Source organism: Onychomys torridus, chromosome 6 (assembly GCF_903995425.1).
Source record: "Onychomys torridus chromosome 6, mOncTor1.1, whole genome shotgun sequence".
Classification (NCBI taxonomy): Eukaryota; Metazoa; Chordata; class Mammalia; order Rodentia; family Cricetidae; genus Onychomys; species Onychomys torridus.
In genome coordinates this window covers 38,150,382-38,167,838 of record NC_050448.1, presented here as the reverse complement: position 1 = coordinate 38,167,838, position 17,457 = coordinate 38,150,382, and the positions used below count along the sequence as shown (strand labels likewise).

At 46.6% G+C, this 17,457-nt stretch overlaps 1 protein-coding gene across 11 annotated transcripts in view; it reads right to left on the bottom strand.

The window, feature by feature from the left end:
- The window catches only part of Med12l (mediator complex subunit 12L), a 340,622-nt gene extending 334,060 nt beyond the window's left edge, over positions 1–6,562 (bottom strand). For 9 of the 11 annotated variants that reach the window (XM_036191125.1, XM_036191135.1, XM_036191130.1 and 6 more), the window contains exons 1-2: positions 6,299–6,562; positions 5,267–5,488 (exon numbers count right to left, since the gene is read on the bottom strand). In XM_036191125.1, coding sequence (XP_036047018.1) covers positions 5,267–5,365 — 99 coding nt within the window. In that variant the 5' untranslated portion in view covers positions 5,366–5,488; positions 6,299–6,562. Of the gene's footprint in view, positions 1–5,266; positions 6,110–6,298 lie in introns of those variants that run through there. The other 2 variants (XM_036191129.1, XM_036191126.1) reach the window with 2 other exon arrangements.
- Positions 6,563–17,457: the final 10,895 nt, after the last annotated feature.

The window sequence follows — 17,457 nt, the reverse complement described above, 5'->3', positions numbered from 1 at the left end:
AAAAACCAAACCAGGGCTTTCTACCTGCATTCTAACCTGAGTCACCTAGAAACAGGTCCACCCCCTGCCTGAATACTGGGATTTTAATGAAGTCTGTAGCAGGGCCCTGAGGCCAACAAATTGCTCTCAGGCAAGGAACATTCTAGAACCAAATGTCTCCCTAACCTTCTGTCTTAGTCCTCCAGGCAACTGGCCAATTTGTCCAGTCTTCCCTGTGAATTCAACCTAATCTTCCCCATTCCTCCGTCACCGCACCTCCCCCAGGTCTCTGGATTCTTCTTCAATTAGTTCCTGGTCTAACCCCAGCCACAAGGTAGTCTTATGAAGACCAGCAACAAGCCCCTGCCCTCAAGCAGCTTACATTCCAGTGAAGTGAGCAGGCCATGGGGAGTAGATGCAACCCCCACAACAGCTGAATTTCAGATACTGATGAGCTCCACAGAAGCACAGTAACCCACGGTAAAAAGCTCAGGATGGGCTGCAAGCAGGGTCCCCGCTTTGGGATAGTCTCTTAGCCAAAATCTAAGAACAAGAAACACCACTAGAGCAAGGGTTTGGAACGCAAACTTTAAAGAGCCAGTTTGAGCAGCAGTGGCCCAACGCACAGCCAGACGCCAGAAGGGTACACAGCCGGAAGGTGAGAATAAAACCAGATTTCCAAGGGCAGTTCTCATAGACACTGTCATCTGGACAACAGAAGGCCCTTGGATCTTTTACCAAGACACCAGCGACTGGCAGCTGACCTGTATTGAGTTTAGTATGTGTATCATGACCACTTGACATGCTCTGCAAACAGCCCTCTGTCCAAATACAAACCCCATTTCACAGAATCAAAGCAGCGGCCAGTGGTGGAGTCAGAACTGAGGCAAGCTGTGTGGGGTGGAGGTGAGTGAGGGATGGGATGCTAAGGCCCTGAGGGTCTGCATAGTATCCGAAGTGTAAGGGAAAGTCAGACTGGGGTTTCCTGACACACTCTTAGATCTGACCAAGGATGTAACGTCTGAAGAAAGTCCCACCAAACAGGGGTTGAGTGGGCTGAGAAGCCGAACTCCTGCAGCTTCAGCCCATAGGAAGAAGACCCTTACGTGAGTAAGTGAAATTCCCCAGGAAGCAGGCCCTGTATGGTAGGACGCCTTCTCTCTAGACCAACTCTCCAAGGAGGCTCTGGACCATCACTATCCAATTACATTCCATCTGGTTAGACACGCAAATTCTGGGGCCACGCCTCAGACCTGCTGAATCTGAGACCCAACAACCCAGGTTCTCGCCCAACTCCATGTTTCTTTTCTCTTTTGTAGTATGGGTATCTGAACCCGAAGCCTTGTGCATGCTGACCAATCACCACCATTAGGCCACCAGGCTCCACCCTAGATAGGGATTTGGACTTAACCTTTCAGGTGATGCCCCTTCTCCTGAGCAGCCCCACTCTGCATACTACACAATCCTTCCCCTGGGCCCTATGTGTGGCTCTTATGCCCAGAAACCTCACTTCTGCCCAAATCTGTTTTTCTTACAAATTTGAACATATTTACTATTCAACTGTCCATGGCCAAGGTAAAACAACTTCTCCCTCCTTTTAGGATTTAATTTCACTTACACAGCTGTCTGCCTTCACCACAGACAGCAAGGATACTCTGGGCATTTACCTAGACGTTCCCAACACCTCCAACACCCTGTTTGCTTTTTCAGTCACTCATCTCTCTTTCCTTAATATACTACAAGAAATACTTGTGCCCTCAGAATCCCAGCAACTTCACTCTATGCCAGACACAGCAATGACAGCAAACGTAGTGTTTTCTCTGTCCTCGAGAAACCGTCCCATTGGTAGGGGATAGCCAGATACAAACAAATAATTATAAATGAAACACATGTCAGAAAGGCCTGAGAAGGTCACTGATGATAAAGAGGCAGTACTCCCTGACAGGAAGTATTTATATGCTGAATCTATGCCCAACTCAAGTCTAATTCTCTACATACATTATCCATGTAAGCATCCAGCCACATTGCAGGAAAGCAGCAGCCTCATCCACACCCGACAAGGAAAGAAACTGGCATGTAAGGGAGGCAAAGGGGTACGTGAACAAAACAGCCAAGATTCAGGCACACAGAGTGGCTCCAGAGCCCGCCTTCTGGACCACGGCTATGTGGGGACTGGATGAAGGGTGAGCATGGAGGAGGAAAGGCAGGTGTTTGGGGTAGACCAACAGATATATGCAAGAGTTCCAGGGAGGAGAAAAGTCAGCCTAAAGCCAGAAGAAAAGAAAACTTCAGCCAGCTGGTAAAACTGAGAAGTATCAGATGAATTGGAAATCCAAACTATTCCGGAAGTAGACCAAGCAAGAGACACTGGTGAATGGGTGATATTGACATGGAGATGAGCTGGCTGTAAGGGAGGAAGACCCAAGAAGGACTTTTCTGATTCGCCATCTTAAAGTCTGGGGGGCAGTCTGTGTGCAGATGACTAAAGTATGATAGCACTGCATTTAATAAAGTCTAAAGGGAGGCCAGAGTACTGCCAGTTCTTGAACGGACTCAATCCGCTGACGAGCAGGTTAGCAGATCATCTTTTCATCATGTCTCCCCCAGAGTCCTCACTAAAGGATCCCACTCAGTACCCTGAGATCCTATTTGCAGAACACTATTACCACTTATTAATAAAAAAAATTACATATACAGTGAGGAGGCAGCTTCTGTTAGGAAGAAGGCTTTTCCTCACACAAATATGAGGGGAAATTTTTCACAAAGTTTTACCTTTTTTTTTTTTCCTGAAGAGCACAGTTAAACTAGTTGACAAGTGAGAAGTGATACAACTCTGCCCAGCTACAAAGATGCTCAGCCATAATGCAAACTCCTGACTGTCGAACTAGAAGCCTACACTCCATTAAATCAACACCAGCCAGCTAGATGTGTGGTGCAGGCCCACAGCCTCAGCACTCTGGAGACAGGCAAGAAGAACCTGAGCTCAAGACCAGCTTGGGTAGATCAGTGAGAACTTCCTCAAACAAATCACCACTGCTCTCTGGTGCCTAGCAAATAAGTTTGGATGCATGAGTCAATGTTTCAAAGTATTACTATCGATGGTCTCTTTTGAATCTGTGTAATTATATATCTCATGATTGTGTATAATAACAAATATATACGTGTATATATATATATATGTGTGTGGGATCTGATACTTTAATAATCTTATACATGCTTCGATAAACTGCAAAAGTGAGGACTGCCAAGAAAGCACAATAAAGTGTCTCTACAGTTATTAAAAGAATAAAAGCACTGGCTGTATAAAGACTAGGTGGATTTTTGAGGGAGTAGTGTAAAACATAAATAACTGAAGCTTAGGAATCTGCTCTCCAACCACCAAAAAACAACCAAGCACCTGTTCCATACTGTACCCAAATTTGACTACAGCCACATATAACTTTCTCCTCAAGAGAGAGAGAATATCTGTCGCCTGTGAATCCTAGAAGATCAGCGACACAACACCCCCCCTGAGCACAGTACTGATTTGAATGAGCACAGCACTGATAATCCGGTCTGCTTATTCGCCATACCCTTCGGATGAATCAAGTGTTTCTGGGCTTCAGTCATCTTATTTTCTCAAATGTAAGTCTAAAAAGTGCCCTCTACCGTACTCACTCCTTCTTCCAGTTTTAGATTTCTAAAAACTGACCCAATATCCAAAATTATTCTCTCCAGGATCCAAATCCTGAAATGGCTGTCATATTTAAAAATAAACGCTAAACAAGCACACATGATAATCCAAGCCACCAACCCACAAGTAGGGAGTTGCCCTCACAAAGTCATTCTCTAGAAAGATGTAGTGAAACATTAATTATAAGATGAGAAAAGTCAACCAAATGACTGCCCCTATCCCTACCAAAACTTTAAGAATGTTCTGCCACTAATATTTACACTTGGTCCTCCAGAGTCTCTTCTCTATTCTTTCTTAGCAGCTGGATAAGGATAGGGTAGAGACAGCCCCTAGCAGATGGGTAAGGACATGAGTAGAGAAGACATCTACAAACGGTCACCTAACTCTGTGGTGAAACACCACCTGTAAACTTCCCAGCCACCTTCAATCTGAACTACTCCCCTGATGCTCAAATTTAATGTGATAAAACTGAAAGGAATCGCTAGGATGATTTCTCAGACACATTATTAGCCAGTCTGGGCTGAGACTACTGATGAAACAGATGTATTTATCAAAATAGAAGTTTTAAAGAACTCTTATTTGCAAAGTCCTTAATGAAACCACTGGACATGCAAACTTTTAATAGAGAGTTTTCAGAGTCACAAAAAGAATACATGGTCGTTTCATGTTCAGCTCCAGAAAAGAGAAGATGAGTGGGCTGTAGCTGGCAAAGTCTGAAAGGACAGCTGCGGAGCAGGTGAACCAAAAAAGAAAAGATAGCCAAGTCTCCGAACAAACCGTATAGCCCAGGGTGATCATTATTACAACTGGAGAGTTGTTACATAATTACTGGTTAACTCCTGACACACACCTACATAGCTTACGCTAACCACTGAAGCTACTGTATGTGCTGAACAACCAAGGTCTCCAATTAATTTCATTCAAAGAAATAAGTGATCCTGGAAGCTATTCCTTTCTAAGGTAACTTGCCTGCTTTTACACATACAAAACAGCCTCTGGGAAAACCAACTGCCTCTCTAGAGACCAAATTTGGTGTTTCTCCTTAATATTGTTTTCTTAATGTTTTTTTAAGAAAGAGAGATACAGAGGTACATTCACAGAGCCAAATAGATGATCACCTAGCTAAAAAACGACTTCCATTCCAAACTGGAGGATGTGAAAAGGTCCCTCCCCCATCCGTGCCTATACCGCTGGCGCAAAACCCAAGACCTCAGTGTCCGATGTACTGCATTCCAACATTTGTCAAAAAGTTTACGAGGATTTATCGAAGCGACCGAGAAAAAAAATAAAATAAAATAAAACTGGCAGAAACGGAGGAGAGCGAGCAGGAGGATGCAAGCAAGGAAGAAGCGGTAAAGCGCCCAGCGGCGCAGTGCAAGGCCCGACAACCGGGAAGCGACCCAGCCCCCGCAGAGCGACCGCCCAGCGGAGCGCGGGGGTTGGCAGGATCCAGGTCTCGGTGGCTCAGGGTCCCCGATACCCCAGCCCGGGCCCCGCCTCCGATCCCCTCCCCAACCCTTCCCCCGCAGCGCCGTGGACGCCTGCCGGGCCGGCTTGGCCCCGGGTCAGCGCTGCGCAGCACCGCACGAGCGCGGAGGCCGCCGGCGCCCTTACCTCCTTCTGCTTGGGGTCCTGCGGGTAGACATCGGGCGGCCCGAGGCGCGGGCGCTTCAGCGGTCTCTGTTCATAACTGAGAAGCCCGAAGGCGGCCATGATCTCTCATGTTAACCGGAGAAATGAATGAGAGTTGGAGCTGGAGCAGCCGCCTCTGAGCACCAGGGAGCAGCACTTTGCAGACAAGACTCCCTCTCCCCTCCACTCTCGCTCGCCGTGGCGCTGCAGGCAGGAGAAAGCAGGTTGGAGACAGCCGCTGGCCGCGCGCAGACGCGCTCAAGGGGGCCGCCTTCGTGGGCACCCCGCTGCGCCGAGCCCCGGGAAGCCAGCTCCACGGGCGGCGGCGGCGGCGGCGGTGGCGGCGACGGGGCTGGAGGTCGGCCAGGGTCCGCAGCGGCGCCGGCCTCCCGCCACCCCCACCCGGTCCCCAGGGGGAGGAGCAGCTGATAGGAACGTGTGACTTTCTTCACCAATGAACCCAAACCCACCCTGGGGGGCACAGGCTGGGGTGGGGGAGGGGCGGGGAAGGGGGAAAAACTTTTCTTGGCGCCTAGGCGGGAGGCTCGGTGTCGCCGAGAGCTAGGCGTCCTCGGGCCCGCGAGGCGCTACGCAGCGGCCCGCGCCCACTTCCTGGCTCGCCGTGCCCCGCGCCCGCCGCCGCCTTGCACCCGGACGACCTGCCGCCCCGGCACAGAGCCGCGGGAACGAGGCCGGGAGGGACGAGGATGCGGACGCCGAGCGAGGCCGGTACCTCCCGGCTCGGATGGCGCAGAGGCTACGGCGGGTCCCCTCGGCGGCGCCCGGGCGCTTTGCTGGCTGCCGGCTTGCAGGCGGCCGCAGCGGCTGGAGGGGGCCGCGCTCACTGTGGCGCGGGGCCGACTTAACCCTTTGCTGGCCCTCCCCGGGCTGGGGACGGGGGGGTGAAGAGCGGTGGCCACGGGCACCGACGGACACATCGGGCGCGCAGGCGAGCCGGCTCCCCGGGCCGCCCCTGGCCGCCGCGCGCCCCGCTCCCCACCCCCAACAGTTTACCTGTTGGTCCCTAGCTAGCCGCTAGCTAGGCAGGGGCGGGCGGCCGGGACGCTCTGGGGGCCGCAGCCTCCATCGCTCAGGTAGGGGAAAGGGAATTGGATTTGACGTTGCGAGGTGTCTCGTCTCGCCAGACTGCGGACGCCGCCGCGAAGTTTGCGGCTGCCTGGGGGCGTCGCTCGCCGCCGCCGGCGTTCTCGCCCCCACGGCCCGGGAGCGCGAGCTCCCGAGTTGGCGGACGGCGGCGCAGCGGCCGCACTGAGCATGCCCAGCTTGGCGGCCGGACCGCGGAGGAGTTGGCTGCGAGCGCCTCGAGCGCTCCCATCCGCCTCTCCGGGTTTTCGCAGCCGCAGAGCGCGCAGTCCACGAGCCCCGCGCCTCAGCCGGCTGCTGGGTTAACCCGGCTGTGGAACCAGCCGCAGGAGCGAGCCCCCCGCGCCCCCCTTCCCCGCCGGTGCCCGGGCTGCGCCCTCTGCTTCGACCCTTCCTGCGGTCACAATCCCAGCAGCCTGGGCGAAACCTCACCTGCTGGCAGCACAGGGATGGGGGCCGAGGGGATGGGGCGATCCTTGCAAGGAAAGGTCAACCCACCTGCCCGCGTCCCTTGCTTGCTCCAGGTGGAGACCCAGACGCTGGGCCACTAGCCTTGAGCATCGAAACCTAGCCTCGGAGGCGGGCCCAGTCTGTCCTGAGGGACCCTGCAGGAGGCGCGCCCGGGAGGACGAGCCAGCACTTGGCCAAGAATGATGATGGCTGCCATTTATGGAGTCTTCCTTTGGTGGTATGATCTTGAGTGTCCGAATTTTGCTTCTGACAAGAAACCCTCCAAGGTTTTACTGCACTCTTTATAAATGAGGAAATTGTGTCAGCTCCGAGAGGTTAGGTGACTCGTTCAGAGCTGCAAAAGCTAGTCGGAATTTGAACCTACCACTGCCAGAGCTCAGGTTTCTGACCTACCTCCCCTGATTTGATTTGGAAGGGCTGGTGCTTGATCTGCCGTTGGCCTGATTGTACCACAATCCCCATGCCTTGAGGAGTGTCTTGGACTCCAGGTTCCCAGCTCTGGAGAGGATATGCACGGAATAGCCTGCAGCCTTTGTATTGGCACTTGGTACATGGTGATATACTAATGTCTAGTCGCTTTGCTGGATTGAAAGCACCCAAGAGAAAGAAGAAGAAAGAGGATAAGGTGATGGTGTTGTAGTAGCTAGTTCTTCACTGCTCACCCTAACCACAAGTACCTCCTACCCAGCCTGAAGCCTAAGTGGGCTGTGTGGAGCCCAATTCACTACTGAGCTAGGCCTTCCACGAATACTTCTCTTCTACAAAGAGGTGTTTCCTGTCCACCTCTCACATTGCCATGAACATGTCTCTTCTGATACCCTAGAAATAATAACGTCATGGTGTAATTTCCCTGTTTTATAGGCATCTATCAAATCCGGTTCCTTTGCTTGGAAGATAAGACAGTTTTTAGTCATATCTAACTTTATTAAGAAAATTAACAGGCATGCCAAAAAGTGAAGAAAGTATATAATAAGTCCCAGAGTATTCATCTTCCAGCTGTGACTCCCTTTTAATTTCATGTATTTTCCCCATCCCCAATGGACTGGTGTACACACTGATATAGTAAGGACAATATTTTCATTGTTGCAAAAGGGACACAGCATGACACTTGGTACATCTCCAGAAACTGTTGTTTTGTGGAATTGCTGATGTGTGGTTGAATGTGTAACTGTGTCAACTTAGGACTTCATCACAAGTAGTAATTCACAGGTGCTGTATTATGTTACTTAGTCTGAAGTCTCTAGCTTGGTGAAAGACATGTCCAAAATTTTTCTCATGGAATCACTGTCATAGTCCATGTTCTATTGCTGTGAAGAAATGCCATGACCACTCTTTAAAAAGAAATCATTTAGTTGGGGCTTGCTTACTCGTTCAGAGATTTAGTCTGTTCTTGTGATGGCAGGAAACATGGTGGCATAGAGGCAGACATGGTGCTGGAGAGGTAGCTGAGAGTTCTGCGTCCTGACCAACAGGCAGAAGGAGAAGGCAGACACTGGGCCTGGCTTGAGAATTCGAAACCCCAAAGCCCAACCCCAGTGACACACTTCCTCCAACAAGGCCACAAGTCCTCCATTTGGTCAGCAGCCACATCCAATGAACAAGCATTCAAATATTTGAGTCTATGGGGGCCATTCATATTCAAACTACCACAATAACCAAGGCAGAATAACTCCAAAGGAGACATTTTTACCTGTTTGGAAGATCGTTTGGGGTCTTATGCTTTTTTTTTTTTTTAATTAATGGTAATGGTGGTGGTTTGATTAGATTGAATTTTGTTTCTCTTCTTGTTTTGATTTTGTTTATTTATTTATGTATGTATTTATTTATTGGCAGGATCTTACTCTGTAACCCATCCTAGCTTTGAATTCACTATGTAGCCCAGGCTGACCTCAACTACAATCTTCCTGCCTCAGCCTCCAACAAGCTGGGATTTCCAGGTGTGAGACACCATGCTTGGCTATTTTTTTCTGAACCGAATCTCACTGTAACTTAAGCTGACCTTCAGACTCACTGAATAGCAGAGAGTAGACACAGATTCACAAGCCTTCTGCCTCGACCTCTTGACTTCAGATTCTTGAAGTACTTTAAATCTTGTTTGTTTGTTTGTTTGTTTTTCAAGACAAGGTTTCTCTTTGTAGCTTTGCGTCTTTCCTGGATCTCGCTTTGTAGACCAGGCTAGCCTCGAACTCACAGAGATCGCCTGCCTCTGCCTCCCAAGTGCTGGGATTAAAGGCGTGTGCCACCACCACCCGGCTGTACTTAAAATCTTATTGGCCTTTTTAGTATTGGAGTGTGTGGTGCTGGACCCTGGTATTTGGGGGAGGGGATTGGACAAGCCCTCTCCCTGTTCTAACTTCTTAAGGGCCTTAGCATTGTGGTCCAGCCAGACATGAATGTTTTCTTCCTTTCCACACAAGAAGTAAACAATGGGTGAGTGAGGATGAGAACTCAACTACAGTGAGAAAGGACCCAAAAGCATTCTTTCACTATGAGAACCAAGAATGAAAATACCACATTTGAGATTTTGCAAAGCACACCTACCTACCCATGTAACTTCTTTTCCTTATTAACTTCAAGCCACAGATCTTCCTTCATCTCAAATAAGGAATTGCCATGCCTTCCTCTTCAGACATATACCTGCTGACAGTTCTTAAGAACAGAGGCTTAGCCAGGCGGTGGTGGTGCACACCTTTATTCCCAGCACTCGGGAGGCAGAGGCCAGCCTGGTCTACAGAGCGAGATCCAGGAAAGGCGCAAAGCTACGCAGAGAAACCCTGTCTCAAAAAACAAAACAAAACAAAAAAGAGGCTTATATGAAGCCTACTCTAGACTAAGCTCACCATGATCCTTTGACATTTCCAGTGCCCATAGCACTTAATTTTTATTATTTTTTCAATCCCTCGTTACTTATTGATACCTGTTGAAATATGTGACACAAGACTATCTCATTCTCTCCTTATTCTTTTGTCCTTCCACTTTAGAATTAAGCTAAACAATTAACATGCTAATCTTAACCTGTAAGCCATTATATTCTTTGCTGTGTTTAAATCTTCCATGTGGTGCTTGCTGTGATAGCAGATAAGCACAAATTCTTACTTAGATTCTCGATGTGTAGACCAGGGTCACAGAATCTCACTGCCTCTACCTCCCAAGTGTTGGGATTAATGTATACCATCACATCGGGCTTGATACTGGTCTTAAAGAGTATCTACTATTTGCCTAGCTAATGAATTCCTCTAAGGTTCAGAAGGTTCTCAGCCTGTCGGAAAAGATGAGGACAAGGACTGTGGATGTTTTACATAGCCAGAGGAAAGGTGGAGCATGGTTAGAGGAAGCTGCACTACAGAACAAAAGTGTAAAAGATAAACAGGGAGCTGTGTCACCCAAGCTAAGCTCTCTAAGATACCTTCCGAGACTTGATAGGTATTTAAAAGGTGGTCCTTTTCTTGTCACATCCAAGGGCTCCTCAAAGAACCTTTAGCACCAAGAAGCTCCCCTAACTGCTTATAGCTGCTTCGACTGCTCTCTGTAAGCTTTGGCTATTAATCTTCAGCACACAGTGCCTCACTGTTCGCATAAAGTTTGCTCTCTTGGGCAAAGTACCTTCAATATATCCCAAAGCTGGCTTCCTAGTCCTCCATTGGGTCAGCAGGAAATGCACAGGTCTATGTATGCTCTATGCAGACATTTCCTAACCAATATTCTCTCCTTGCCAACCATGGATATACTGTGCAAGCCACAGCCACCTTAAAAGTTCTCCAGGTTCACCAGGCAGTGGTGGCGCACACCTTTAATCCCAGCACTCAGGAGGCAGAGGCAGGCAGATCTTTGTGAGTCCGAGGCCAGCCTGGTCTACAGAGCGAGATCCAGGAAAGGCACAAAGCTACACAAAGAAACCCTGTCTCGAAAAACCAAAAGAAAAAAAAAAAGGTCTCCAGGTTCATAGAAGCTACAAAGGACAAATAGCAAAGGTGGTCTGTGGGCCTCTCCAGGTTCTTTTCATGATGGTGAAGAGTAACAACATTTGCAGAGCATAGCCCAACAATGAGAATGAAAACTGGCTAGTTGCAGAGCAGATCCACCATGAACCCTGCCCTACCATTTCTGCTCTTCATTCAGCTGCTGGTCCCAGGCTATTAAAGGAGCAAGCAGCAAAGCCAGAGTTAGACCTGCCCCTGCCCCCCACAAACCTTATTATCATTGTCAGTGCACTACATGCATTAATTACGCTGCACGTATAAAAGTGAGCATCAGAAGACAGTTGTGGCAGAGGAGAAGAAACTCCTAACAGTTTGCTGTGCCAGAGCAGTCTGCCGTCACTCGACATTCAGCAGAAAGCAACACTCCTCAGCACAGTGCCTGTAGGTGCAGTAATTAAAGTTGCTGGGTTTTCTCATGGGATTGATGCTCGTCCAGGTGTACGTTACTGTGTTTTGTTACCAGTTTATCTGCAGGCAATCTTGCTTACTTTCAGTTTTTCTAATCCTCCCCCCCCACACTACGTTTAAATGTGTTTGTGTTATGCCTACATCTGAATCAAAAAACGAAAATTCCGCTGGGCGGTGGTGGCGCACGCCTTTAATCCCAGTACTCAGGAGGCAGAGCCTGGTGGATCTCTGTGAGTTCAAGGCCAGCCTGGTCTACAGAGCAAGATGCAGCACAGGCACTAAAACTACACAGAGAAACCCTGTCTCAAAAAAAAAGAAAAGAAAAGAAAAGAAAGAAAGAAAGAAAATTCCATGCTTTCCTTTAGTCAAAAGAATCAAACAACAAAAAAACAACTGGAGGGGCTGGAAAGATGGCTCAGTGATTAAGAGCATGCGCTGTTCCCTCCTGTTAGCATCTCCACCTTTCCCCCAAGCCACTTGAAAAACTGATTCTATTTTCTCTTTCCAGGGAGATACATGTGCCCCACCCACCCTCCTTTGCAGCCTCCTTGTTACTTAGCCTCTCTGAGTCTATGGACTGTAGCCTGGTTATCCTTTACTTAACAGCTAATGTCCACTTATGAGTGAGTACATACCATGTTTGTCTTTCTGGGTCTGGGTTACCTCACTCGGGATGATTTTTTTTTGCTACTTCTCTCCATTTGCTTGCAGGTTTCATGATGTCATTTTTTGGCAGCTGAGTAACACTCCATTGTACAAATGTACTACATTTTCTTGTCCATTCTTCTGTTGAGGGATATCTAGGTTGTTTCCAGTTTCTGGCTATTATGAATAAAGATTCTATGGACATAGTTGAAGAAGTGTCCTTGTGGTAGGATGGAGCATCCTTTGGGTATGTGCCCAAGAGTGGTGTGTCTGGGTCTGGAGGTAGATGGATTCCCAGTTTTCTGTGAAACCGCCATATTGGTTTCCATAGTGGCTGCACAAGTTTGCAGTTCTACCAGTAATGGAGGAGTGTTCCACTTCTCCACATTCTCTCCACCGTGAGCTGTTACTTGTGTTTTTGATCCTAGCCGTTCAGACAGGTGTAAGATGGGATATTAAACTAGTTTTGATTTGTGTTTCTCTGGTGACTAAAGATGTTTCTCAGCCATCTGAGACTCCCCTGTTGAGAATTCCCTGTTTAGATGATACCTCATTTTTTTAATTAGACTATTTGATTCATTGATGTCTAGTTTCTTGAGTTCTTTATATATTTTGGATATTAGCCCTCTGTCAGATGGTGGAGATCTGTTTCCATTCTATAGGCTGCCTTTTTGTCTTATTGTCTGTGGTGTCCTCTGCTTTTCAAGCAGAAGCTTTTCAGTTTCATGAGGTTCCCTGTATTAATTGTTGATCTTATTGCCTGCACTATTGGTGTTCTGTTCAGGAAGTGATTTCCTGTGCCAGTGCATTCAAAGCTATTCCCCACTTCTCTTCTATCAGGTTCAGTGTATCTGGTTTTATGTTGAGATCTTTGATGCACTTGGACTTGAGTTTGGATAGCCTAGAGACTTAGAATCGAACCAAACATGACTGGCCAAAAAAAAAAAAAAAAAAAAAAAAAAAAAAAAACCGAAAGTCAATGAAATGATTCCTAATAATATTCTGCTATCTTCATAGATCAGAGCCTAGCCTAGCCCAGTTATAGTCAGAGACGATGGGTACAGATGCAGAGATCCACAGCCAACCATTAGGTAGAGCTTGTGGAACCCTGCAGAAGGTTGTAGGAACCAAAGGTGTTGAGAACCCAGGAGAACACGGCCCACAGAATCAACTACGCAGGACTCCTACGGCCTCACAAAGACTGAAGTGGCCGTCACAGAGCCTGCGTGGGTCCTCACTAAATCCTCTGCGTATGTGTCATGGTGTCATAGTTGTTTAGCTTGAGGTTTTTGTGGGACTCCTAACAGTGGGGGGAAGGGTTGTGTTTCTGACTCTTCTGCCAGCTCTTGGGACACTTTTCTTCCTACTGGGTTGCCTTGTCCAGCCATGATGTGAGGGTTGGTGCCTAGTCTTGTTTTATCTTATTATGCTATGTTTGATTGGTATCCCTGGGAAGCCTGCTCTTTTCTGAAGGGGAAGGGAGGAGAGGTGGACTTGAGGGAGTGGAAAGTGGGGTGGGAGGGAGGAGTGGAAGGAGGGTGAACTGCAGTTGGGACGTAATACTTGAGAGAAATAAAATGAAACATGAACTGCACTTCCAGAGGACCAATACGTATATCTGCCAGGTCACAATTGGATGCCTCTGGCCTCCTCCAGTACCTACACTCACATAGACACATCCACACAATACATGTAAATGAAAATAAATATATATTTTTAAATCAACACAGAAGGTCTGGAGTTGTAAAGCACGAGCCTAGCATGTAAAAAGCCTTTGCCTTTGGGTTCAATTGATCCACATAATGGGAAAACAAGACAAGTAAACTGGAAAAAAAAAATGTGTACTGGCTTTGGCTATTTTAAAATCAGAATGGCAGGGAGAAAGTTGTTAAATTTTAACAAATGTATTAATTTTGAAATGTTCCAACCAAATTAAGTTTTTAATAATCTTTGCACTTATAGAGATGAAAAGACATCACTATTAAGACTCAGGCAACAAGGACCAATAGAATTCTATTGCTAGTTCAATACATGGTTTCAGTTATTCTGGCAGCCATATTAAAAAGGGAAATGGATGAAAGCAATTTGACAATACAGCATTGCTTAGCTCAATGGAACTAAAATATTGTTACTTCAACAGATGAACCATATTAAAAATTAAGATTGTGTAGGGCTGGGATAATGACTCAACTAGCAGAGGGTGACCACCAAAGCTGACTTCTAGTTCAGTTCTCAAGACCTATATGGCAGAAGGAGAGACTCAACCCTGCAAGATGTCCTCTCACCTATACACACCCACCAAGGCATTCACAGTTCAAGGTCAAGCATATGCCTGAACACACACACACACACACACACACACACACACACACACCAAAAATAAATAATAATGTAAGTTTTTTTAATAAATGAGGTACTGTACATTTTGTTTTAGGTAAAATCTGGTATGGATTTTGTACTAAGAACATACCTAATTTTCAGACTACCACACACACAAGGGATGTGTTTCAGTGCTAATGAATCTAAATCTGTAACATACAGGATATTTTTCTTTCTTTTTTTCCGAGACAAGGTTTTATGTAGTGCAGGGTGATGACTACCTTGAACGTCTAATGCTTCTCCCTTTACTTCCTAAGAGCTGCAATTACAGATATATGCCACTATTTATGAAGTGCTGGAGACTGAACCCAAAGAAAGATAAATACATGCTAAGCAAGTGTTGTGTCAAGCTACACCCCAAAGCCCACATACAGGATCTTAAAAAGATCCTGAAGAAACAGGTAGGTTGCCAAATGAAAAGAACTAAGAGAAAGATGAAGAAGAAAAAGAAGAAGAAGAAACAACCAAAAGACAATTAGTTGCTACCGAGATGGAATCTCCAGAAGGGCAAGATAAAGCTGGGGCTTGAACTTGAAGCAGTGAGAGTCATAAAATAGTAAACTGAACTAATGACAAAAACTAAAAAGTGTGCCTTATTCCCTGAAACAGTAATGTCTGTCACCAAAACAAAGCTAACTGGTTGGTTTCTGGAGGGGGTGGGCACACAAACTTACATCAGGAGTGATTAAGGTCACACATTCTGCTTTTCAGCACCAGAATTTTAATATGTCAGGTAACGCAGAGCTCTATAAAACAGACAAATGCTAACATACTCAGGAATCTGGTAGGAAATCCAAATAATGATTTACTGGTGCACGAGGATACACACTTCCGGAGATTTATACCCCCCTTTTCTAATCACCTCCTTACTAATCTTAAAGTACCTTGTAAAACTAGGTGAGCACACAAAAGTGGGTAAGTAGAAAATTGAAATGGAATTGGGTCTCTCCAAGAAGCAATCACTCAGACCACCCCACTGTAGAACTGTTCCCTTGAGACAGGAATGGGACACAGGCCATATGGTAGCCCTTTGGTTCCGTCAGTGAATATCCTGAGAGTTAATTACTGCCTAACTCCTTTATAATTCACTTCATACCAGAGGTTCCTGGGAGTTCACAGGCATGTTTTGGGTTTTGTTGTTTATTACTGGGGGTTGGGGGGGGGGGGGATTGTTTTGTTTGAGACAAGGTCTGCCTGTTTAGCTCAGTCTAGCCTTGAAGTCCTGCTCCTCCTGTCTCAGCCTTGCAAGTGCTGGAATTCCAAGAATGTGCCATCATGTCTGGCCCACAAACAAGTTTTTGCTCAATTGTTTTGAGCTTGCACTGTCATTTCTGGTCTCTTTAGGAAGATCTGTTGACACTAGGTCCACCTTCATCAAGAGATACTGTTGATAAAATTCTGTCCTGGAGAGTAAGAGAAACAACATCTACCCATCCTCTTAAAGTCCCAAAGCCACACTGAGGTATGATTCCACTAACGTTTGATCTGAAGAACCAACGAGTTTATTGGGCTTATTTACAGAACAATGGTTAAGAGGTTATGGACAGGGGTGTGCGTGAGTGCCTTTAAATCAACCACACTAGAAGATCTGCACCCGCTGTGGATGACAGCTCCCCCCACACACACACACAAAGATGGAATTCTCTCCCTAGTCCTTCTCACTCTAGCCCCTCCTTGAGGCCATGAACAATTAGGGTAAATTCCATTCATCTGGTTGGGAGGAGGGCCATCAAGAGTCAGCAAGCCTAGCTGTGGTGATCTGCAAGAGGCCACAGCTGAACTCATGAAGATGGTGGCAGTTTGGATTGGAGTTAAGTCCTGTACAACAGACCTACCAGTCTGTCAGAGTGAGGGAGTCCTGTCACTTTAAACCAATGACCAGCTGCCCTCAGGTTGCCTCTCATATGTGGGTTCCTGGTGCTTTTGAGAATGAGAGTCCAACTATGTGGAGACCTCTAGAACCCAAACTGGCTGGCTTCCAACTCTGTTGAAGAGAATTTGAACTACAGAATGATTGATAAAGTTTACTCTTTGTTGTTGTTGTTGTTGTTGTTGTTGTTGTTGTTAACAAGTCAAGAATCCAGTCTTTATCATCTGTTAGTGACAAATTATGACCTGTAGGATGGGTTATGTGTAATAAAAGTTAATTGTAAAATGATCAACTACGAAGTCCTTTGGGTTTTTCAGAATTATTTCTTTTCCAAGTTTGCGTGTGTGTGTGTGTGTGTGTGTGTGTGTGTGTGTGTGTGTGTGTGTGTGAGACACGTGCACATCTATGTCCTAGTGTTTATAGAGGACAGCAGAGGATGTCCATGTCCTCCTCTGTCACTCTCCACATTATTCTTTTGAGACAGCACATTTGACTAAGTCTGGAGCAAGTCCCAGCAATCCTCCTGCCTCTACACCACATAGCGTGATTACAAACCTGCATGCAGCCATGCTGGGCCTTTTTGATTAGTGCTACAGATCTGAACTCAGATGGTCATGTTTGCAAAGCAAGCATTTTTACCCTCCAAACCATCTCCTTACCACCATATTAGTATTTCTAAACTGTTGCCAAACAGTCTCACACTATCCCCTTTCCTCTGGGTTGTTACAAGCAGTAAAATTTATCTTCATTTCTTCCATTCAAACCCCAGCAGAGTTATTATCACTCATCCAAAATGGTCAGCATGAAATCAGAAGAAAAGAAAATCCTATTTACTACTGACTCTTCACGTAAGGAAATAGGAATTGGGTAATCTACAATTGACTATAAATGGCTTGATAAAGGTGATAGTTCAGACTTCACTGCCTTCCCCAGTGTCCTTGAACTTGGTCCTCAGCTCTTCTTCCTCTCTGCTCTCACCCTTCCTTAGACAGGCACTGCTTTCACATTCTCCAGTGTGTCTATTCACAGCTTCTCTAGCCCTTTTCTGTTGCCCAAAGGCTCCCCTAGTCTCCACTTGCTCAAGATACCCTACTCAAACTTGATGTCGATATTGCTTATTTCTGCCCTCCTAGCTGGCCTTGTTACCTCTCAGTCCACAATATCAGGTAGCTGAGGTGCTAGGAGTTAGGAAGAAGGGGAAAGTACCTGTTGGCTACTGATATAATAAGCGGACTTGTAACTTGAGTATAAAAATGTGTCTCCAAGAAAATCAAGATGGAAAATGTTTCAAATAATCAAGAATTCAAATGATTTCA